General features: G+C 40.6%; 1 protein-coding gene across 2 annotated transcripts in view; it reads right to left on the bottom strand.

Annotated features, from left to right (window-relative positions):
* Positions 1-10995: 10995 nt before the first annotated feature.
* The window catches only part of ZC3H12C (zinc finger CCCH-type containing 12C), a 63537-nt gene continuing 50499 nt past the window's right edge, over positions 10996-24033 (bottom strand). For both annotated transcript variants that reach the window (XM_059929327.1, XM_059929328.1), the window contains exons 3-6: positions 22819-22958; positions 15999-16233; positions 13525-13631; positions 10996-12884 (exon numbers count right to left, since the gene is read on the bottom strand). In XM_059929327.1, the coding sequence (XP_059785310.1) occupies positions 11488-12884; positions 13525-13631; positions 15999-16233; positions 22819-22958 (1879 nt within the window). In that variant the 3' untranslated portion in view covers positions 10996-11487. The remainder of the gene's footprint in view (positions 12885-13524; positions 13632-15998; positions 16234-22818; positions 22959-24033) is intronic.

Genomic DNA, 24033 nt, shown 5'->3' with positions numbered 1-24033 from the left:
GGCAAGGGTGGCATGAAGGCCTTGCAGAGCTGCTGTGTGTGCCCCGCAAGCTTTTGGGGGTGGCGGGGGAGGCAGAGGGAGGCTGGGGCCAGGCTCGGGGCTCTGGCTGGAAAGGGAATTCACATCTTTCAGCCACTATTATGTCCCAGGTTCTAGTTCTTATTTAATTATACCGACACCTCTGCAAGGTGGGTAAAAAGATCCCCCTTTTTAATAGAGGAAGTAGCTGAGCCGCCTCGAGATTAAGGACCTTCTCAGGGTTGTAAGTGTGGCAGCGGCGCACTAGGTCGGCAGCCAGGTCTGTGTGTCTCCAAAGCTGCTGCTCTGCCCACCCCTACCCGCCCCGCAGCTTCCCCCACAGGACTTAGCGCCGCTGTTCCCCAGGCCAGAGTGGCTGGACTCTCGCCATTCCCTCTCGCTGGTTCCCTCCACCCAGCTCTCCGTGCTGTTAGCGTCTCTGCTTTGCCCCAGGCCTAGGCACAGTATTACTGCGAACTACAAGTTTTTGCTTTACAACCCAAAAGACCCAATGTCTCTCAAAACCATTTCTTTTCCCCGGGAGCGTACAGTCAGCCTCCGAAATGCTGGGTCTCTCGGAGGGGAGGGCCGTGTGGACAGAGCTTACCGGTGGTAGCTGGGGAGGTGGTGCACTTTGACCCCAGGCAGAGCAGGGGAAATTGCCTTGTGCCTCCCATTCAGCAAAGGAGGCTCAGCAAGGCAGTCTGGTGACACTGCTACCTGTTTAAATGAACACACAGACCTGCAAGATGGGCCGCAACTTTGGAACCACACCCGCAGGGCTCCCCAGGACCTGAGCAAGCGGGCTGTGGCGACTGCCCTCTAACTTCTGCTCGGGCCGCTAGAGCTGGGTTGCTCGATCCTTGAATGCACATATATTTTAACGACAGAACTAGAGCCTGTGGCTAGATTCAAAGGTTCCCTGCACCTTCCCTTTAACCACCTGGCATTTCCCACTCCCAATCTGGGAAGTGGCATCAGAAGTCTGTATATTAAATTGTTCGAGGGATGGGGGGGATCTTTCAGAGCCAGTCGCCATCCTCTTCCTTCTTCTTTCCCCAGGCCCACGGCCACCTGGTGACCTCAGTCCCCAGGCAAACTCTGGCTGGGGAGGGTGAGGGGGCAGAGCTGGGGAGGGTGATGGGGCAGAGCTGGGGAGGGTGAGGGGGCAGAGCTGAGGATGCTCACCTTTCTAGGGGGCTCAGAAGCAGGAAGAGAGGGCAGGGCGTGTGAAGGCAAGAGCTCTGCTCCGGGGCCAGTAAGACCCTGGGACTGGTGGCCCCGTCACCCACGCTGCCCCTTGGGCCAGTGGCCTCGTCCAGCCCCTCTCTCGCCCCTCCCACAGGGCCCCGCCTGCCCGAGCTGCACATAGTCCGTGAAGTTGAGCTTGGACTAGGAAGTGCATTTTTCTCCACCCCCCTCCCTGTGACTTCGGACTCAAGCAGCAGTAAGCGGCAGCTTGCAGCAAGCAACAGCGAGCGGGAGCTGGAAGCAAGATCTTAGTTCCAGGACCGGGAGTCCTAACAATTAGACCACAGGGGCCAGCAGCTAGGGCCTGGATCTCTAGTTCTTGCCTGCCTTGTCAAGAATGAATTCAGGCGAGGAGGCAGAAGGTAAAGAGAAAAGTAAAAAGTTTATTGGAAAAGCAGAGTACATGCGGAAAGACACACGGGTGAACTCAGAGAGAGTGGCTCCTTTGGGAAGTTTAAATCCTTTATAAGGGGGCAGTTTTTCGGGTCTTCGTCTCCCTTCTGGCCAGTCCTCTTGCTTTGTCCGCGCCCCCCGCCCCCATTTGTCTCAGGACCCTCCCCTTAGGTGCGCACGCACCTCTCAGCCAAGATGGATCCCGATGTGAAGGCGTCTGGGAGAGGCAAGAGTCACCATAGCCTGGAGTTGTTCCCTGACCCCCAAGGAGCCTTTCTGCGCATGTGTAGTGTCTCCCTTGCACCAAGGAGGGGGGAAGCGGAGATCCTTTGATCCTTTACTCAAACAAGGTTTTGCCCCTCTTTGTTCTCGCCATGACTGTTATCTTAAGGTGTCCACAAGAGACAAAGCTTGCCTATTTACCCTGTCTCTGTCATTGCTTCTATCTCAGAGAGCAAACAGGAGGCTGATTTTCAATGTCTGACCTGGAGCCCACCTACCTCCCGTGTCAGGAAATGCAAACAGGGGGCTAGTTCTAAGTGTCCGGCCTGAAGCCCACGTTTCCTGCCCCATGAAATGTAAATAGAAGGCCTGTTGTAAATGCCTCACCTGGAGCCCATCTATCTCCTGCCTCACCCGCTTTATAATTTGCAGCATTTTAACGTGTGCTGCCTTCACAACTGCGCAAGGCACTTTGTCCTGCTCTCGTTAATTTGATAACAGACAAATCAACCCAATAAATCTCTGGAGTTTATTGAATGGCATTTCATGTAGTTACAAAATTGTATTTGCCATCTCCCTTACTCTTTTCGTATGCGTATTTGAAACAATTATTGAAATGAATGATAATTACATCTTTGGAGAGTGGAGGGGGGAGCGGAGAGCTTCGAAGGCTGAGGTGGTGACAAAGCCTGTGCCGGGGACTCGAGTGTCTTGGTGCCAGTGGCCTGAGGGTGGAGGGCGTCCTGTGCTCTGAGCCTAGCCGCTCCGGCCTCGGGACCAGAGGGCGGGAGGCCAGGGGTCGGGCGGACCGGAAGTGCATGGCAATATTTTATTTCCCCTTCTTTCAGTATTCTGTCCCTCATCTGGCCCTCCTGGGGAGCTGGGGAGGGAATTTGTTCAACCACCTAATTAAACTTTTCTGTTTCTAATCTCACGCTGAATTTGTGCAAATAGAGAGCATGGGAAATGCAAATGGCAGCTGCCTCACATAAAAGGTGCTGTGTGTGCAGAGGGCGTTGTCAGGAGTCCGAAAGCTAAATGGGGCTTCTCAAAAGACACCCACGAAGGGCTCTGTGCACGATTGGAAGCATTAGAAATGAATATACTGCCTTTTACTCTCGAGGCCTACAGAGAGCGCCAAGGAGTGAAGACAGGGGTCCAGACTGTAAAACAACCTCCTTCCACCACAGAACCCATTAGCGTTGCTCATCGTAGAGGCTGCAGGTCTGTGCGCTGAGCCTGGCAGCTAGTCTGGGTCCTGGGCCAGGGCTGTCCTCACAGGCCTCCGGACAGGCAGCTCTCTGGGTAAACTTCCTTCCCACACAAGAGCCATCTTTGTCATGACGCTACACGAACGAGCGTGGAAGGTGGGGGTGGGGTGGGGGGGTGGTCTAGAGAAGCAGAGGAACAGAAGTTCTAGTTCAGAGTTTTCCGGGTCTTGCCCTGCCCCCAGGTAAGTCAGCATGTTTAAGAATGTGCGGCTATAGTGCCACTGGTGATCATTCCTCAGACCCAAATTCTAATAAAATACACACCAAGGATAATCATGGGCCCATTCCTATTACTGTCTTGCAGCAGAGTAAAAAGAAAAGATTTTGGAAGCATGCAGAGAGGCATTTGCCTTTGAGCAAGTGCTTTAAAGTCAGTCTTCTCATTTCTAAAATAGGGATAATGCCTATTTCATGGGATTTTAGTTTAACTTATCCATAGTTAATCTAAAACCTTCACATGTGAGTGGTCTCCCCACCAGCCCTCTCTCTCCAAGTTTAAGAGCAGCAGTTAGTTATAAACCAGGAGGAAATGCTAAACTGAAAACAATCAATATCACCCAGTTTCATCTGACACCTCCCTGGAAATGTGCTTCATCCACCTGAGACCACAGAGCACCAGCTTCTCTGTCCAGACTGGCTTTGCAGAGTCTGATAGTGAGGGACCAACATCCCCTTCCACTCAGGTCAGGGGAGAGGGGTGCACACAGGTCTGCCGAGTGTCCTCTTCAGGAGCGAAACTGGAGCTCAGAGGGGGTCAGTCATGCAGCCCACAGCCTACTGAACTGTGAGCTTCTGGAAGGGTTAACTTCTGCTTTATCATTGTTATTTTTGTTATTCCATTTATTTCCCCATTAAGATGATATTATACAAAACCCTTAAGCCAAGAAGGGCCTAACAACAGGGGTAGCAAGGACATGGGGTGCCAAGAAGAACTCTTTAAAGTGTCACTCCTGAAAGGCATGTGGGCATGGAATATATATTACACTGATGGCTAAAATCCAACTCCTCTGCAACATAACGTATAGATAGGAAGGTTCTCATGAAAACATCTGAAAACGACTATGTATAAGCACCTCGCATTCACCTAACAATGGCTGTCATTTATTAAATGCACACTATGGATCTACCTGTTCGGAGGGTTGACTCATGTAGTCTTAACAAACCTAGGGTTTGGGCCATTATTACCTCCGTAACTTGCCCATCTCTGCCTGTAGGATGTGTGCAGTGGGATCAAGCCTCCAGAGGCTGTATTCTTAATGCCCAGGCTGATGGTTGCATGTAGAGAGAAATACATTTTTTAAAAGGTTACTTTAAAGATCTTGAAAGAAAGAAAACCTTTAAACTAAACTGTTGAAAGACTAAAAAAAATCCTTCTTATAAAAGCCTTAAAACACCAAATGAACATCATTAATTCAAAAACAGCATCAAAGACTGAGGGCATAAATGCTATAAAGCACATACTTTAACTAATGAGAGGCCCAACTAGAGGCATTTTTTTGTTTTGTTTTGAATAAATTCACCATTGCAGTTGCTTTTTACAATCGCCTCTTCCCAAACATTACTTGATTCATCAATGTGTGTGAATCCTTCCTCTTTAGACAAAGGCACTAGGTGGGGGAGAAATAAACTATTAGCTCTAGTCAGCACTGTAGCCTAATCTCATATTCTCCGAGAGTCTGAGCTCAGATTCTCCCACCTAATACTTCTTGTGGATCTGCTGAGTTCCCTGCCAACCACAGCTGAACATCAATAATCAAATCTGCTGACAAAGCTGAAATAAGTTACCTAGATGCATAAGACCCCAGTTAAACAGTTTAAGTGGGAAAAAAGAGAATACCTGACCATGGCAAATAGCAACTTTAGGAAAAAAAATAGTAAGAAAAGCAAAAGTCTGAAAAGCAACGAGGGGAAAAAGATCTGCTATCTGAAATAAAATGGTTTCTTATACACTGACACAGGACATGAGTATGTTAAAGCATGCAGATCGTGAGATCATTTCAGAATTGTGACCATATCTGAAATGGAAAATTCCTAGGAGGTCACAAAAGAAATGAAGCGAACCTATTGGGGGCAGCATTAGTAAGATACTAAACTTGATTCATGCAAGGAGAGATGCAGAAACTAGAAAGATCTATACAACAAAGACTCACTGATAGAAATCATTAGAACCATAAGGTAGGACTAGTTGTCTCTGGCATTTAATTTCGATTTTCATATGAATTAATTACGGTTCTAACATAACCACTGATACTGAACGTGTGCTTGTCCTACGGAGGACGCCTGTGTCACTAGCCACTGAACGCAGGGAGGCCGTGGGACTAGGGAAGGACGCTTTTACTTATGTGGTGTCTGTGCTGCTGCATGTTGTTTTTCATGAAACAAAAACAAACAAACCACCATAAGAAAAACGAAATTTTTAATGTTTTTTCTCAGTGGCAGAATCACACAGCTGTTTTGATTCGGATTTCCAGTAGGTCTAAAATACTGCTTTTTGGAGTTGTAAAAATCCCATTACACAAACACACAGAACAGGCATAAGATAAATACAATCACATCAGTTTATCAGACGGTTGCTCTAAACATATTCTTTGTCTTATTTTCTTATAAGAAAAGTTTGAAGGATCAAATTGGAACTTCTACGCTCAGCAAACAACTCTGGTTTGGGAGGAGAAAACCTAGAAGGAAAAGATAAAATCAGTAACTGGGTTCACTGGCAATGCCGTGTCCACATCTCTGCGGAAGTGTGCATGTGGATGGGTGTATTAGCTGGGACGTTTATAATTTCCAAAAACTGAAGGAAATCTAAAACATATTCTTTATAAAAACAAACCATTGCTCTTCAATGTCTTTTCCCCTTGAGGCACAAGCTGCTTCAAGAAAGGGGTCAAAAGCTTTAATGAATAATTTGTTATTCACCTGAAATATCTGGACAGAAAATTGGCAAATTGGGTACATGGTTTAAAAAATAAAATTTTACACATTCTATAAAATTGAATTGAAACATGCACAGACTTTTTTTTTTTTTTAACTGCCAAATTGTCAAGTGGTCAAAACCTTAAATTGTTTTTAAATCCAAAAGACTAAGGACCTTAGGGAAAAAGCCGCTTCCAACACACGAAAGTGTTATTACAACAGAAGCAAAAAGCAGGTGAACAGACGGCATTAAAGAAAAAAAATTAACCATTTAAAACAGTAAACACCTGTTAAAAGCTAGAGTTACATTCCAATCCTAAAAGAAAGTATAATTACTTAAGTGGATGGCAATGTTCAAAACTTTACTGTTCTGGCGGAAATGATATTACGATGTTAACACAATTTGTGAAGCACTGTGAATGAACATGCTCAGTGGTGTGTACTCCAATGAATTTAAAATCACACAGGATCATGTTAAGAATATCATTCACCAAGGACAGTCCTAAAGTGTCTTAAAAAAATCTATACTAAAGGTTTGGACAGAGAAAGCAGGGATACACTTTGTTTCCTATAAAGAGAGTCACAATACAGCAAGTGCACTCACAATTACACTAGTCACAATTTTTAATTTTACAGGATAAAGTTACAGTATATAAACTTACAATATATTGATCTTCTTTAAAACCATTTTTAAAGAAGGGCGGATCTGTCATTTTTTAGAAATCAAAAACTAGCACAAAAATGTAACTGATAAATGCAGTCTTTATAATATTTTATGGCTAATTATATGCTAATTTTCAAAACACAACAGAATTTTTGGTCCATTAGGCCCTTAAAAAAACAAAAGGCAGGTAAGGATTCCCATTTATCAGTAGAAATAGAAAGTTCATGAAAAAATTCCAATAATTATTAAAACATCTTTTCACACAATGCTTTTTTTGGGTGGTTAAACACAAGAAATATCTCTAATAAATAATGGGTGTGACCAGGCAAAAAACATAAGTGGATTAAGATGTTTTAATATGTGACTGTCTCACAAACCTTCTTTCGAAGTCCATCAATAACGGATTTTCTTTGAATGCCAACTGAAATATAATTATTATTTCTTACGATAACATATATCAGGATTTACTGCTTAACATGCCTGTTTTTCTCCCTCTAGGGCAGGAATCAGCAAACTATGGCCCACAGGCCAAATCGGGCCTGCTGCCCCTTTCAGTAAAATAAAGTTTCATTGGCATACAGCCACACCCGTTCACTTACGTATTTTCTGTGGCTGCTTTTACACTGTAAGGGCAGAGGTGAGTGGTTTATAGAGACCATATGATTCTCAAAGCCCTGGATTATTTACTATCCCATCCTTTACAGAAAAAGTTTGTCAACCCTTGCCCTAGGGGGTTTCCCAGAGCAATCTAAAATAATGCATGTTTCTCTACTTTTATGAACACTCTGCTTTCTCTTCTTCAAATGCACATGTGTAGTTCATGTATTTTATACTTCATTTCACTTGTTGGTGTATACCAAAGAAGCTCAACATCCTAGCTGAGTTCCCATGTTTAACATATTTGGAACATAACTAATCTCTCTGGCCATAACCTGTTTGATTCCAGGTCACTCAGGAATTTTCCAGGAGTTGGAGGATAATAAAATGGATGAGCCACGTCTAGCAGAATGGCCGGGAAACTGTACATCTTATTTTATCTTGAATAAGGAAGTTGAATAGCGAGAATAATAATAAAAACTAAATATCCCTTAGGGTATATGCCATTAAGTCAGGGAGAAACAGCTCAAGAGTTTTCAAAATACACACAAACATATCCAGGGCCATCCTCCCACCTATTACAAACTAACGACTACAACATAGAGTATATTTGTTTTATAAATATATTACTGTCTATATACATATAGATACGTCCATAAAAGACATGTTAAATAATTATCTGTATAAGCAATACTACTTTAAGTTTTTTTGTGTGTTTTAAAATTACACATTCTATTAAAATTATCAAAATAATTCTTTAAAAATACCAGGAATAAAGCCAGTAAAGAGTTGCTTTCCATTTAAGTGGTTCTAAATCTTATCATGGGTCATCCAGACTCCAGACTTGGTTGTCCATAACTCAAAGAAACAGTTCAATTAAGGAAAACTTAGCCATCAAAAGCGTAACATTCTCCCATTTTTAATACTTAACAAATACGTATGCACGTATGTATATATATATATAAAAACACTCTTTTTAGTTATATTACATATTCTCATAAATGAATTTTCATAAAAACACAAAGTTCAAGTTTCTACCAGTATCAAATATTTTATACTGGTGTGCATTTCTTTCAAATGTTTAGGTCAATGACAAACTCTATGAGGATACAGTGATCACAAAAAGGAGACTGAAAACTTAGGTGTCACATGCAAGAAAGGAGGAAATACTAAGGGCCAGAATTTGGCCAGTTGGGTACTACTCCCTCTGTACTAAGACACAGAGACGACAAACCGGCTAGTTACTGTGTAAAACAGTCAACTGTCCATTATTCAGGGGCAGAATATTCCAATCTGAATCCTCCTCTTCTATCAGTTGACCACTTCTGGCAGTTCTACTACTTACTAACATACCTCTCTCCGGTTATTTGTTAGCAAGTCTGAAGATACGATTAAGGTGAAAGTTTTGGCTAAAATGAAGTTTTGGGATCAGCTCTGAATTTAATTAATGATGGATCCTTTTACTTATTGCTTTAGATAATTAAGAAATTGCTGCATCTAAAGTCAGCCAAATATCTCATTCTTAAGCTCTGAAAGCAACATCGGTGCTTCAAAAAAAAGCGCGGGTAGGGTGGGACAAATTGCCTGTTGACATAAGAAAACTATTTCTTAACTCACAGTCAATTACACTGCAGGATTTCAGCGTGGCTATTCAGAGCTATTCATGTCAGGCCATGTCAGGCCGCGTGGCGGCAAGCCCCACTGTTTTTCCATAGTCTAAAATCCGGGAAGCAATGAGAGATACTTAGCTACAAACATTAGGAGGTCAAATTAAAGGGTGTGTTACACATTTCACCGAAGATCTCATTTAAAGAAATTTCATAAAATCTGGCAGAATCTTCAAATAATTCAAATGCAAAAATTAAGAAAATGGAAGCAAAACCTACTTGTACAATTTAAAAATGATTTCATACTAAAAAAAAAAAGCAAGCTTAGAATCAGACTGAGATGAAAGGTACTCCACGTTTGTAACTCTACTTTTGGCACTGGGTTAGCATCTACATTAAACTTGTTACAGAGAGTGACCGACAAAATCAGGAGAACGATTTCACAAGTGAGCAGGTCGCTCAGAGGACGCCTCAGCGTGTTCATGCGGTCGTGCCCGTATCCTCTGCGGGCGCAGCGAGGGGCACCTCACCTAGCAGGCGGCAGCAGCGACTGTGAACCCCACTTTCCTGAATTAGGTTTGCTGAACATGGTTCAGATTATTGGATATGTCAATATGCACAATGCCTTTTAGAAGCATTTACTATAACCCAAATCCTACTTCACGCGACACACAGTGTCACACGAGTAGTGAAAATGTTGTCCTAGTCAAAGGTGCTTGGACGTTATTTTCAGGCAGCATTTTACCTTTATTTTAAGTTAAGTTCACGCTAGATAAGTTTTAGGAGAAAGAAAATGCCAATAAATTCATTTAATATATTTTAATATATAAAACTAAGACAGACACTTTTATTTACCTAAATTGTTTTTATTTTCTACCCTATTCTAGACCTCAATTTTACTTTAAAAATTTGTATTTAAATAAGGGATAAAATGTTGCCCAAAAGTCTAATCATAGTTACACATCTGTGTTTTAACTAGATCTACAAATCAAAATAGTTCTTATAGTTAAAAAGATACAATTTGTATCAACAGTAAAAGGTACTTTCTGGTTTTTCAGGGCTTTACTTCAAACTGTAGCAGGTAGAATAATAAGGATAACCAGGGCATCTAGGCACACTCCAGAAACAGATCGGAATGCGTCTGTTACACTAAGTAAAATTCAAAAACTGGAGGCAGCGGTCAAGTCGTGTCAGTCACACAATTGTCTGCCACTGATTGCATCATCTCTCTTCTAACCAGCGACAGAAACGAATCCACGCTCAGCAAAACCCATGACTTTGAAACCAGAAATATCCCTTACTAATACGAGAACAGACTTTAGTCTGTATCTAAAACTACACTATTTGTGGCAAGAATCTGGCCTTAATAATATAACAGGCCCCCCCAAAAAACTACCTTCAGGAAAATGGAAAATATACAGTATCTTACAAAAATTTTAAGTTACCATTTACAACTCCTGCATCACCATTTCTATAGTGCAGTATCAATAAATGTTACATATCCTCAACACAGAAAACCACCTCAGGCCAGCCTTGATAAATAGCAGGAAAGCTAAAGGGTATATTAAATATAAAAGTTGCATTGAGAATAATTAGATTCATTAAAAACAGGCAAGTACTGCAAAAGGGTTATTTTATCCAGTATTGTTGTGCCCCAAAACAAAAAGACAAACACATTAAAAAATACGGGTTAATGGAAGTCTAGGAATTCAATTCCATTTCTACTGTCCAGAAGCACATCACAGCTGGATAACGAAGCTCTAAACTGTAACAGTTGATGGCTTTTGCCTTTTTTATAAAAAAAAAAAATGGAAACAATTTTTTCCATTGATTGCATCTGCTTTCCTTTAAATCGACCATATTAAATTAACAAATTACTTAACACAAAAAATCCAAACGAAAGTAAAACAACGAAAAGTGCCATACTGTAAATCATTCTAATATATACTGTTACCCATTTCAACATAAACTGGTAACTTTCATTTTGTTTAAAATATAAAGTCAGTGCTGTAGTATATCTTTGTTTCTATAAATAATGATTATAGCACAAAGAAGCCCACGTTCCCCAAATAAAAATAACTTAAAAAGCTGTAAAAGATTCCAATTATGCTTGGCTTGAAAAAATAGTTTGCTAGGTCTAGTCAAATGTTCAACATTCTGAGGGTATTGTAATTGCTTGCAATTGATAGACAAACACCAAGTTAATAAAACATGAAACAAGGATAAAAAGTGCTGCATATAAACCCCTGATGCACCAAAGATTAATATCAAAGATCACAGATACATCTAATAAATCAAACTGGAAAAACTTCCAGCCAAGGATATAGCTTTAAAAAGGAAATATTAAAAAAAAGTTTGAATGTAAAGCAATCCCGTGATACTTCCACTATGTGGGGCTATACATACAGATTCCATGATACAGTATTTCACATAAATGGATACTATAGAACCTCCTTGCTGAGAAGGAGATCACATGTGCTATTGTAGCAAACCTCCCTCAGCATTTGAGCTGAACAAAAAACTACTAAACACCACAAAGATGCATCATCTTTCAATAACCCAGCTGTGATTTCTCCACTAAAATGGCTGCAGCCAGCTGCTGGGCGTCTGTCATGTGAGGGTTCCTTTTCATGACAATTCTCACAAGGTCAGGCGGGAAGATGTTGCACAAGTTGATATAAATCTTTTCTCGGCTGTCCTGGTACCTGGGGGGGTCTTGCGGCACCCCGCAGTACGGGACGCGCCAGGTGGGCTCCGGCTGCTCAGGGAGGCTCTGGAAGGTGAACTGCTCGTAACACGGCTGCGTGGAGGTATCAGGCAAAGAATAAGTCTGCCGGTAGCCGTACACGTCGACCCCGTAGCTCTGCCTATCCCAGCTTCCCAGCCCTTCCTGGCGGGCGTAAGGCTTTCTTTGTCTGGAAGGAGAACTGTCGTACAGCCGAGAGTCAGAAATGCTGTCTATTCTCGTGGCCACTAAGGACCGCCCTAGGTGTGGTGCCTTCGAGTGTGCTGAACTCGGAGGAGATGGGTAATCGCCGGGACAGCTGGACCGGGCCCCCACGGCGGGGTGCTGCAGGTGCACGGCCAGATGTGGGAGAGGAGGCTTGTGATGGTACTTTGGTTCTTCGTGACTGTAACTCTGCACTCTGGTTAAGGGGTCGTGGAAATTCTGCAGGAAGGGCTGAGAATTAAGGCGGCTGTGAGGGTGCATGTGTTGACACTTCAGATTCTCTTCCAGCTGTGGGTCAGGAGAACTGACGTAGGAGCGGTCATTGTACCCCACGTACGAGTCACTGCTTCCGCAGCTCATGCTCCCTTCACTGCTGCAGTCAGAGGCGACAGAGCTTATCCTATAATCTGTGTCTAAGGAGAAACGCCTTTCAGGACTTCGTGGGCCTGAGACACTCAGATTTGAGTATGCATTCAACATGGAATAATACCCAATGTCGACAGGCGAGTCACATTTTGGATACTGTTCATAAGGCATTGGCGTTCCATGATTTTTGGTTGCCATCATCATTGGAGGATATTGTCCCTGTGGTCTTTGATCCTGAGGTGGGAAATGAACTCCAGATGGAAGGCCATTGCTTAACGATGTAGTGCTTTGGGGTTTTGCGGTAGAAGTAGCCGGTATACTAACTAAGGAAGGTACAGACCTGGTTTCCAGTTTGTTTTTGGTGGGAAGCTTTTCCTCTAGGTCTTGGTAGACTTGAGTCCTTATGCTTGGATCCGATTGCCTCTTTGGAGCACCTCGCTTGACATCGGAAGTGCTGTCGGCTTTAGTGCTGCAGGGGACACTGTTGCTTTTCACCAGTCCTCCTTCATTTGCAGTTTTGGCTGCTGTGTTTCTAGACATGGCACGCAGTTCATCAGCCACTGACCGCTGAGGCTGACTGCCCCTTTCCGGATGATAATATTTGCACTTGTGTCCATAGGTACACTTCTTTCCTGTGAAGAGTAAAATCAGTTAGGCAAAGGACCATTCATTCCACCAGACCCTGGACACCCAGTGTGGCACTGCTCTTTTAATGTGAGGAAGAAACAAGGGCAGAAATGGGAGCTGTGCTCACTGCTACTCCGCTACTTGTTTCTGAGGAATGCCGCCTTTCAGTCTTCCCCCGTTGGCACTACCAAGAGCAATAAGAAAGTTGGCTGAATGAGTAACAATCACCTCCAGAGTTTTGGTTAATACCCCGTGTCCTTAATTCCTACCTGCCTCTTCTCTTCCACTATGACTCTGCAATCAGGTAGGACATTCTGTTTTGCAGAACACAATGTACTGCCGTGATGTGACAAAACCAAGCTAATCTGATGTGTAGCTAGATGAAAGAACTCCAAATTTTTATCTACCTGAAAACTTACTTCATGTAGAGTTAACCAAAACCATGTTTTAATTCAGGGAAATGCATATGCGTTGAACCCAGCTAGGTAAAAATAATAATTTTTTTCACATAGACTTTTTCTTAAATTTAATTACATTCAAAAGAACCACATACTATATGCCATCCAAAATTTATTTTTAATAGCAAAAGTTTAACAACATATTGTGTTCTAAAGGCATATATTAAATACTCATAAAGAAAGTTACCATATGGACAAGGCTGCTTTTTGTGTTCAGGAACAATAGGTTTCTTCCTCAGAAAATTATCCAGGCTTGGGCCATGTCTGCCAAGAGGGTCATCTGGGGGCATGAACCTGTCATGGATATAATACAAAATTATACCTAAGTAGGAGGCTGACAATTTAATTCTAAAGACAGAGTGTAAAGATTATTCACCCCAAGGTATTTTTTTGAAATTTTAATCCAGGTATTTTGATTCAACATTTATAGGATAGGGACTTCCCTGGTGGCGCAGTGGATAAGAATCTGCCTGCCAATGCAGGGGACACGGGTTCGAGCCCTGGTCTGGGAAGATCCCACATGCCGCGGAGCAACTAAGCCCATGTGCCACAACTACTGAGCCTGTGCTCTAGAGCCTGTGAGACAAAACTACTGAGCCCACGTGCCACAACTACTGAAGCCCGTGTGCCTAAAGCCCATGCTCCGCAACAAGAGAAGCCACTGCAGTGAGAAGCCCGCGCACCGCAACGAAGAGTAGCCCCCGCTCGCCGCAACTAGAGAAAGCCCGTGTGCAGCAACGAAGACCCAACGCAGCCAAAAATAAATGAATAAATTTAAAAAAAAATTTATAGGATAAAAAAAATCAGTACGGGAAGTTTTCTTTTCTTAATGAAAACAAAATTAAAATGTTTCAAGCTGAACCTGTATTTGTTTTAATTCAAGTGAGTTTTGAGCCTACCATGTTCTAATTAATTCTTCCTTTTCTTAGTCTTGGGATTTTGTAAGGACTTTAGAAAATGACTACAATGACATTTTAGGAGAAGTTTTATGAACGTTAATCTTGTGAAGCAATATGAGGCAGGTGGGCGCCAGGAGGAGCAGCTGAGGGACAGAAGGTAGAGGTGGGAGAGAGGAACGGCAAGACCTGAAACGACCCAAACACCTAGTACATGTCGGACACCCTGCACACGTCACTACATCTCATCCTCACAATGTTCCCTTGAAGTATTCGTTCCACGTTACAGATGAATACACTTTTCTAATCTAGGCTTAGATGAACTGAGTATTTTTATCTCCGTTCACATGGCCTAGTCAAGATTCAATTTGTCTAATTCCACATTCATTCTCTTCCCCTAGGTACTTCTCAGCTGAGATAGAAAAAAATCTTAAGGAAATAAACTTATTATTTTGGATTGATTGTCCAATGGAAGCAAGAATTCATGGCATGAATACTGTAACAAGGTTATGATTGCAGAGTTCGACTACTAGTTATGTCACTGTTTGAACATGAAATAAACCAAGTGTTTACCCACAAAATGTGAATAACGTTTGAACTCTTAAGGGAGTGTCAACATGCCTGAGTAATAACACTTAGCAACTATGATGTTTAATATTATTATAAAAACAATATGGCAACACGAAAAGTTTAAAAATAGAAGACAAAATCACTCAATCCTACAATCTTAACACAATTATTTTCCAGTTACGTGTTGCATTTTAGTCATTTTCCTGTATGTACATATCACTTTACAAACACAGATGTAATTTTATGCTTTGTCTTTTTAACATAAATATTTTTCCATGTTTCTTAACAGCTTTCATAATCATAATTCTGAATAGCTGAATAATATTCCACTAGGAGATGTATTGCAATTTAATTGTTTTCTCTATAGTACCTTTAGTTGCCTTTGAAGTCTAGCAATTATAAATATACAGAAATGAACATATTTGGGCTTCCTTTTTTCCTCATTATATACTCTAAGAAATGAGATTATTGGCTTGAGAGGGTATTTGTAAGACTTCTGCTAAACCATGCCAAACTTTATTCTTAACGGCATAAGGCGTATGCAAAAATGTTTTTTAATTTTGTGAATTAAATGGGTGAAAAAATATACTCTTTGTAGATTGAGTTTGCGTTTTTGATGATCAACAGGTGAGCTTTTCCCACATATTTGTAAATACAGTTGACCCTTGGACAACATGGGTTTGAACTGTGTGGGTGCACTGATCCTTGGGTACTTATTTCTCAGGAGACAATCTTGTTCATGTCACCTGTCCATTCATCAACTTAATCATGACTAGCCTTATATTGCTTTAAATTTTTAAAAATCATATATTTAAAAAATCGTATATTTAAGTAAGCTCTCAATGCTCTAAGTTGACTTCAAAAGGCAGGGTTCTAGCAGTCAGTATGTTCTACATCTGCATCCTCTGAAGATGGCCAGTCGCCCTGTGTCAGCTACTCCCGGTCACTCAGCCGCAGAAGACCTGCTCTGCTAGTCACTTATGGGGAAGGGCAGCCTGTGACTCACGCAGGGCCTCCCGAGGCAGGACTCTGCCATTTTCTTACTCTCACTGAGGATTAGTGGGGACATCAGTGGTCGGAAGAAACTGTCTTATGTCTGGTCAGTGGCAAAGAGAGAGGGCTTCTGTAGCAGGTGCCCAGGGATAGTTATATTTTCAGGGAAGCAGTGTTACTGTAAGTAAGTGGTTTTACTTACTTGTCATTGACAAATGAATACATTAACAGTCGCTCATCTATGAACTTTTTCCATTCTGGTTTCTCATTTGCCAAATCCCTGTAGTTATCATTGGATACAATTATACCATCCGACTCAAACGCCAGCTTCACGATGAACCTGTCATCATAGCACACCACTCGCCTCCCCTGCACTCTCCGGGACGGTGTGAACACCAGGATTTTCTCCTTCTCTAATTTACGTAGAACTTCTTGATCTGCAGGAATAATCAGGGTAGAATTTCAGTAATAAGTACATACAAAACACATCTCGCAACCTTCATACAAAGTGAGTGTGTATAGCATGAACTGGATACCTGTAACCACTTAATTAGGGATTATGATTTACAGTTTGTAGATGTAGCAAATTTGTAACTCCCAGTAATAGTTTTTCTTCAGGATTTTCAATTAAAAAGGTTTAAAAAATAGCCAAAAAAGTGAACTTGAAAAACATGAAAAGTTTAAAATTTTAAAAGCATAAAACCTGAACATGACTGAGCAAATTCTGATTTTCATTACATAAAGCTTTTGCTTGATAGCTGGAGCCCCCAGCTCTACACTGTGAACCAACTTCTCACACATCCCTAGCTCTACGCCATCCTAATGAAGCAGTTGTGTTGGGTTCAGGTGTGAGCAACAGATTCTTTCCCCCGAATTTGTTTATTTTGTAGTGCTGTTTTTCTAACTAGTGGATGTGATGGTGGGAGAGTTTGAAAAGTAGAAGAGGTGGAGGTAGCAAAGGGAAGAGTCTTAAGATGCAGAAGTTTCAAAAAGGAAGGAGGCAGTGAAGTCAGAACTGTTGTTCTGGACGTGGCCATTCTGCATTCTGTGTCCTTTCCTGTGAAGCAGGTGCTAACAAAGGCCAGCAGTCTTGTGGGGCTGGACTGAGTGAATAAGAAATTAGAAGTGATTATATGGGGAAAACAGCCACTGATTAAATATGGACATGTACGGGAATGTCCATTTTCTCTTTGGTGGGCACACTCTTTCAGTACTTTCTAATTCTACTGACTTGTTAGTGGTTTAAAAAAAAAAGGTGCCAGAACTCATATTTTGATTAATGATAAAATCTCTCCTCACCATGCCTTCCTCCTACTTTTGCTTTTCCACTCCCTGACTTCCCACCCCTGTAAATTCTGGCACAGAGTGCTGGGTATAAGCTGACAGACGTCATGATTTTTTTTAAAAAAAAGGCTCTCTTCTCCTCAATGCTTATTAACTGGAGTTACTAATTTAAAAAAAAAAAATCTCTTTTCAGCGGATAATCACTACATGCCTACTCTATGCTATGTGCTGTCTAAGTGTCAATGGCCCTCAAGATGAAGAACGCTTTCTCCTCAACGAGGCCTCAGTTATTGGGCTGGACGAGCCTGTAAACTGGGAGAGCAGGGGTTGTGATCGCCACAAGAGAAGTATGAGCAGGGTGTGGGGGAAGGAAGAGTGACCTGGGTCAGCTTGGCATACAGATTTCATGATGTTCCAGACAAATGAGTTCATTAAGACCAGAACTTTGTTTTAGAAAAGCAGCAGAGTAGAAGTGGAAGAAATATGAATGTCAGAGTCAGCAACTCGTGGATAAATCTCAGGTTCTGCCACTTTCTCTATCTGGCAATCGTGGTCTTATTGAACCTGCTCCGTCATGTCCTCAAATGCAGTTTGTAGGCCGTGAGGAGTCAATGAGTTATCACACGTAAAAGCACCTAGTAGAGTGCCGGGCAAGCTCTCAATGAACACTGTGTCCTTCAACTTGATTTTGCCTAATAGATGCATGTAATTATTGATCTCTTTTGAAAATCACAGACGACCAATACAAAATCAAAAGCCCAGTCTCAGCCACAGGATTTGCCATATTATAGTTATTCTGTGTGCCCCCTAACAAACATTTTGAGGGCAGGCGGCTCATTTATCTGTGTGCCCATCAGCACTCAGCACAAGGACATATTAGCACGTCAGTAGATCCGCAATAAATGTCTGTGAAAGGAATATGTCAGCTACTTAAAGATGTGTATTCTGAGGGCTTCCAGTTTATTCACTGTCCTTGTTCACGCATAATCCGTGGCCCTTTATTTGTGTTTACTTGTGCAGGATATGCCTGGGTCCTGGAAGTGACTGGAGGACTGAGGTGGTGGCCCAATAGTTATCACCATCTTGCTTAATTTGCATTTCTTTACCAGCTAAGGAGGTTAAAAGGACACTAATTAGGAAGAAAATTAGTGATAATTAATTATCAACAATTAATAGGATAAATAGTCCTAACCTAAATAAATAGTCCTAACCTAAGTAAATAAATAGTCCTAACCTAAATAAATATGAATTCAGTCTAGCTGGTAAGTTAACTGAATCTCTAGTTCCTAGCACAGTACCTGATACATAGCCTCGTGCTTGCTTGTTAAATATATGTTCAATCAATGGAAGCCTGGCTAACGTGCTAGTTTGAATCTATATCTGAGAACTTTAAAATATTTCTTATCAAGTTTCCTTTTTGGTATGGTGAAAAAAGACTGGACTATTCAATTTACCAGGCATTATCTGGTTGAGGGTTTTAGTCAAAAGAATTATTACCTGGGGGAGAAAACACCTAACAACCTCTGATTACAGTGGTACACATTTTACAAAGTAAACTGCATACTGATGAGTTCCAGAGACCTGGCGTGCTGGTATTTTAAAAACTAAACTCGGCCACATCTCACACTGAGTATTACCATTTTCCCTTCTTCTTGATCTCATATTCCTTTCACACTCAAGAAGCTTTCATTTACATGTTTAAATATTGTTTTTTCTTTTTCAGTTTATCTTTCCCCTGATTATTAACGTATTGTAGTTTCCTGTAAAAAATTGGGAAAGTAAGAAAAAGTAAGAAGTAGGGAGAAAATAAGAGTTCATAAGGACATGACCCAGAGGCAATTACTGTTAATATTTTGGCATATTTCCTTCTAATCATTTTCTGTGTATTTTTTTCCTTCTATACACATGTGTATATATGTATGTATGTATGTATATGTGCACACACACACACACACAATAACAAAGGCTGCCTTTTACATAAGAGAGCACCTCCTGAGATCATTAAAAATTCTGCCTTTGACATAAGAGAGCACCTCCTGAGATCATTAAAAATTTTGCCTAAATATTCTAATACTACATATTCTATCATATAGATATATACTTATTTATTGAGCCATTCTTCTAATGAATGTATGGTTTTTTTTCCTTTTTTTTTCCTAACTAATATTGTACTGGATGTATTTGTGGTCAAAAATCTTTGCCTGTACCTCTGTTTATTTTCTGGGGAATTATTCCTAGAAGGGGAACTAGTAGATCCAAGTATTTACATTTTAAGATCAAACTTTTCCCGAAAGGTTGTAATGATCTACGTTTCCACATCAGTATAGGAGTAACTCCCTCCGGGCACTGAGTATTATCAGTTTTTTAATCTCTGCTAATTTGACGGGTAAAAAAATAAGTTTTTAAAATTTTCATTTTTTTTTTTTAAATAAATTTATTTATTTATTTTTGGCTGCATTGGGTCTTTGTTGCTGCGCGTTGGCTTTTCTCTAGTTGCAGCGAGAGGGGGCTACTCTTAGTTGTGGTGAGCGGGCTTCTCATTGAGGTGGCTTCTCTTGTTGCGGAGCACGGGCTCTAGGCGTGCGGGCTCAGTAGTTGTGGCTCACGGGCTCTAGAGCGCAGGCTCAGTAGTTGTGGCACATGGGCTTAGTTGCTCCACGGTATGTGGGATCTTCCCGGACCAAGGCTCGAACCCGTGTCCCATGCATTGGCAGGCGGATTCTTAACCACTGCACCACCAGGGAAGCCCTAAAATTTTCATTTCTTTAATTACTAATGAGGTTGAACACTTTTCCCTCTTATTTGGCACTTGCATTCTTCCATGAACTGTCTATTCCTACTATGTTACCAATTATATACTGTTTTATCAGTGTGTAGGAGCTCTTTATATGTTCAGGACATGGATTCTTTGTTTATTTGTTGTACTTTTTCTTCAGCAAATAAAAAATTTTCTCATTGTTAAGAGAACGTCCCAAAATACAGAAGTTTGATCCAATTAAATCTATCTTTCCCTTCATAATTTCTTCTAAAAATTTTAATTTTAGAAAGGTCTTCCCCAGCCATTCAAAGACTATTTATAATCTCTAATGGAGATTTTTGACAATTAATTCTTCAACCATCTGCGTTATATGGTGTAAGATAAGGATCTAAATATGTATATTTTTTCCAAAGAGTTATCCAATGTCTTGGTACTGCCGACTGAATTATGCCCACCCCTCCCATGCTACAGTGTATATAGGCTAGGGTCTGATCCCATGGCTCTGGGCTCTACCATAACTTGTCTATGGATTCTTATTCTAATTTAATAAAATTTAATAATTATAGATAAAAATAAAATAATCTTCCCTTGGGGTACATGGTGGGTGGTCACTCCATTTGTTTTTATTTTTATTTTTATTGGAGTATAGTTGCTTTACAAGGTTGTGTTAGTTTCTACTGTACAACAAAGTGAATCAGCTATACATATACATATATCCCCTCTTTTTTGGATTTCCTTCCCATTTAGGTCACCACAGAGCACTGAGTAGAGTTCCCTGTGCTATACAGCAGGTTCTCATTAGTTATCTATTTTATACATAGTATCATAGTGTATATATGTCAATCTCAGTCTCCAAATTCATCCCACCCCCCCCTTCCCCCTTGGTATCCATACGTTTGTTCTCTATGTCTGTGTCTCTATTTCTGCTCTGTAAATAAGATCGTCTATACCATTGTCTCAGATTCCACATATATGCGTTAATATATGATATTTGCTTTTCTCTTTCTGACTTACTTCACTCTGTATAACAGTCTCTAGGTCCATCCCCGCCTCTACAAATGATCCAATTTCGTTCCTTTTTATGGCTGAGTAATATTCCATTGTATATATGTACTACATCTTTATCCATTCCTCTGTTGATGGACATTTAGGTTGTTTCTATGTCCTGGCTATTGTAAATAGTGCTGCAATGAACATTGTGGTACATGTCTGTCTTTGAATTATGGTTTTCTCTGGGTATATGCCCAGTAGTGGGATTGCTGGGTCATATGGTAGCTCTATTTTTAGTTTTTTAAAGGAACCTCCATACTGTTCTCCACAGTGGCTGCATCAATTTACACTTCCACTAACACTGCAAGAGGGTTCCCTTTTCTCCACACCCTCTCCAGCATTTATTGTTTGTAGATTTTGTGATGATGGCCATTCTGACCGGTGTGAGGTGATATCTCATTGTAGTTTTGATTTGCATTTCTCTAATAATTAGTGATGTTGAGCATCTTTTCATGTGTTTGCTGGCCATCTATATGTCTTCTTTGGAGAAATGTCTATTTAGGTCTTCTGCCCATTTTTTGATTGGGTTGTTTGCTTTTTTGATATTGAGCTGCATGAACTGTTTGTGTATTTTGGAGATTAATGCTTTGTCAGTTGCTTTGTTTGGAAATATTTTCTCCCATTCTAAGGGTTGTCTTTTCGTCTTGTTTATGGTTTCCTTTGCTGTGCAAAAGCATTTAAGTTTAATTAGGTCCCATTTGTTTATTTTTGTTTTTAGTCTCATTACTGTAGGAGGTGGGTCAAAAAAGATCTTGCTGCGATTTATGTCAAAGAGTGTTCTGCCTATGTTTTCCTCTAAGAGTTTTATAGTGTCTGGTCTTACATTTAGGTCTTTAATCCATTTTGAGTTTATTTTTGTGTATGGTGTTAGGGAGTGTTCTAATTTCATTCTTTTACATGTAGCTGTCCAGTTTTCTCAGGACCACTTATTGAAGAGGCTGTTTTTGCTCCATTGTATATTCTCTCCTCCTTTGTCATAGATGAGGTAACCATAGGTGCATGGGTTTATCTCTGGGCTTTCTATCCTATTCCACTGATCTATATTTCTGTTCTTGTGCCAGTACCATATTGTCTTGATTACTGTAGCTTTGTAGTATAGTCTGAAGTCAGGGAGCCTGATTCCTCCAGCTCTGTTTTTTTTTTTTTTTCTCAAGATTGCTTTTGTTATTCTGGGCCTTCTGTGTTTCCATACAAATTGTAAAATGTTTTCTTCTAGTTCTATGAAAAATGCCATTGGTAATTTGATAGGGATTGCATTGATTTGACAAGTGCTGTTGTTTTCTTCACATAGGTTCCTCAGTTTTGTTAATGTTGGGGCAGAGAGGGGAGGGAAGGGTTGGATGCCAGTTGAGAATCACTGACTTGAGCAAAATGTTGGGCAGCAATAATTAATAGTTACAGGGGACACCTCTGCCTGAAACTCATACATTTAAAAATTACAAGATAATGCAAAATACTGATACTTTATTGGGATCGAGTCATTTCCTCTACTTGACACCAAACAGCATGCTGCCAGGATCTCACAGGTCTTATCTGCAGTCACTAGAATTTGATTACCACCTAATTTCATACAGCAGATGAGAAAACTGGGGTCCAAAGAGGGTCAGTGTGCTGCTCAAAGTGCCATGGACAGTACCTAGCAGAGTTGGAATTTGAATCTAGGTCTCTTGACTCCTAGCATGTCTCTAGAAGTCAGAATTTTTACAAAATTTGAAGTAAAAAGTTTCCAAATTAAAAAAAAGAAGAACTGGCTTATGTAGCAAGAATTACTGTTTAGTTAACATAACCCAATAGTTTTTAAACTCGAAAATAACTTTAATGTCCCACCCAAGTGAATGTGGCAGTCACACAAACTTAGTAAACAGAAGCAGACACACAGATTATTCAGCGAGACACTGGCTCAGGTACACACGGAAGCTTGCGGGCTCACCTGTGATGAGCGCGTCAGGTCGGGACTGCTCTTTCCTCCAAGCAGGAACAAAGACGGTAACATCCTTGTGGCCTCTTTCCAAAAACCAATCCACTGCTAATTTTATTCCTCGGCAGGAAAAGACTTCTTTGTTTCCATGGCTAAAAGATTATTTTAGAACACTTAAAACACAACAAAACCTAAATTTGACTCCATTAATTCAAATTTGTAAACAGATGTGATAACATAATTAAAATATTAATAAGAAATTCAAATTTAAGATAGAGTATTATGGCTCAGAGAAACATTAAGATAACCGAGGAGTGGAAAATCTGTGAGGAACAAAAAGCAAACTGGGATGATTACTGAGTGAAGAATAAAGAAAAGTGAGTTTTCAAATGTGAGGTTGTAAAGGTTAACTAGTTAGAAAGATACAGGCTCGTTTTGATAGAAGAGGGAAAAATGGGCCTCAGCCACAGTGAGAGTAATTTCAGTCAAATGTAAAAAAGAAGTCACATAGGAAAAAAATTCTGTAAAAACAGAGGAATGGAATACTTAAGAGTTTCTAAAAACTCTTCCTTTTCAAGAGTTCGTATGTGTATATTTCAATCCAGTGATTCAGCAATGCACAAAATTTATCAGGTGACTAATGTAAAACAACATACACACATGCACTCAAGTGAAAAACTCAATGCTTAATCTCATACAAGAAACACTTTCCGTCCTTCAGTGAAAAGACACCTGGTTTCTGTTTAACAATATTGTGTTGCACAAGGATTAATGATGACAAAAGGGCATTCAAAATTGGATTAGCAGTTTTAGTGCCTAAAAGAAAATGCCCAACTAAAAGTGTAGTCATTCAATAAATATTTATCTAGCACCAGGCTCTGCTTGTGTACTTTAACCTAATAATTCAAAGTAACACTATTCTAATGTTTTAAAAGAAACAGTCTGCTGCTTTGAATGCAATAAGTACACTTTTTTACAGTTTGAGCACTGAAGGCTCCACTCTTATCTATAATGGAGACAGACATTCTTTATTCTTGGGCTAAGGTGCACTGAATGGAATAAGGTAAGTAAATGCTCTGTTAACTTCTAGCACAAATCAAACATTAGGTATATTAATATACTGTTCTAGTGGTCCCCTGGGAAGCACTAAAACTATCTAAATATGACTACTCATGTTTGAAGGACAAAACAGAAATAGACCAACTTGCTTTATAGGTATTGAAGGCT

Source organism: Balaenoptera ricei, chromosome 8, assembly GCF_028023285.1.
Source record: "Balaenoptera ricei isolate mBalRic1 chromosome 8, mBalRic1.hap2, whole genome shotgun sequence".
NCBI lineage: Eukaryota > Metazoa > Chordata > Mammalia > Artiodactyla > Balaenopteridae > Balaenoptera > Balaenoptera ricei.
The sequence above is the reverse complement of the archived record's forward strand: the minus strand, read 5'-3'. Positions and strand labels throughout refer to the sequence as shown.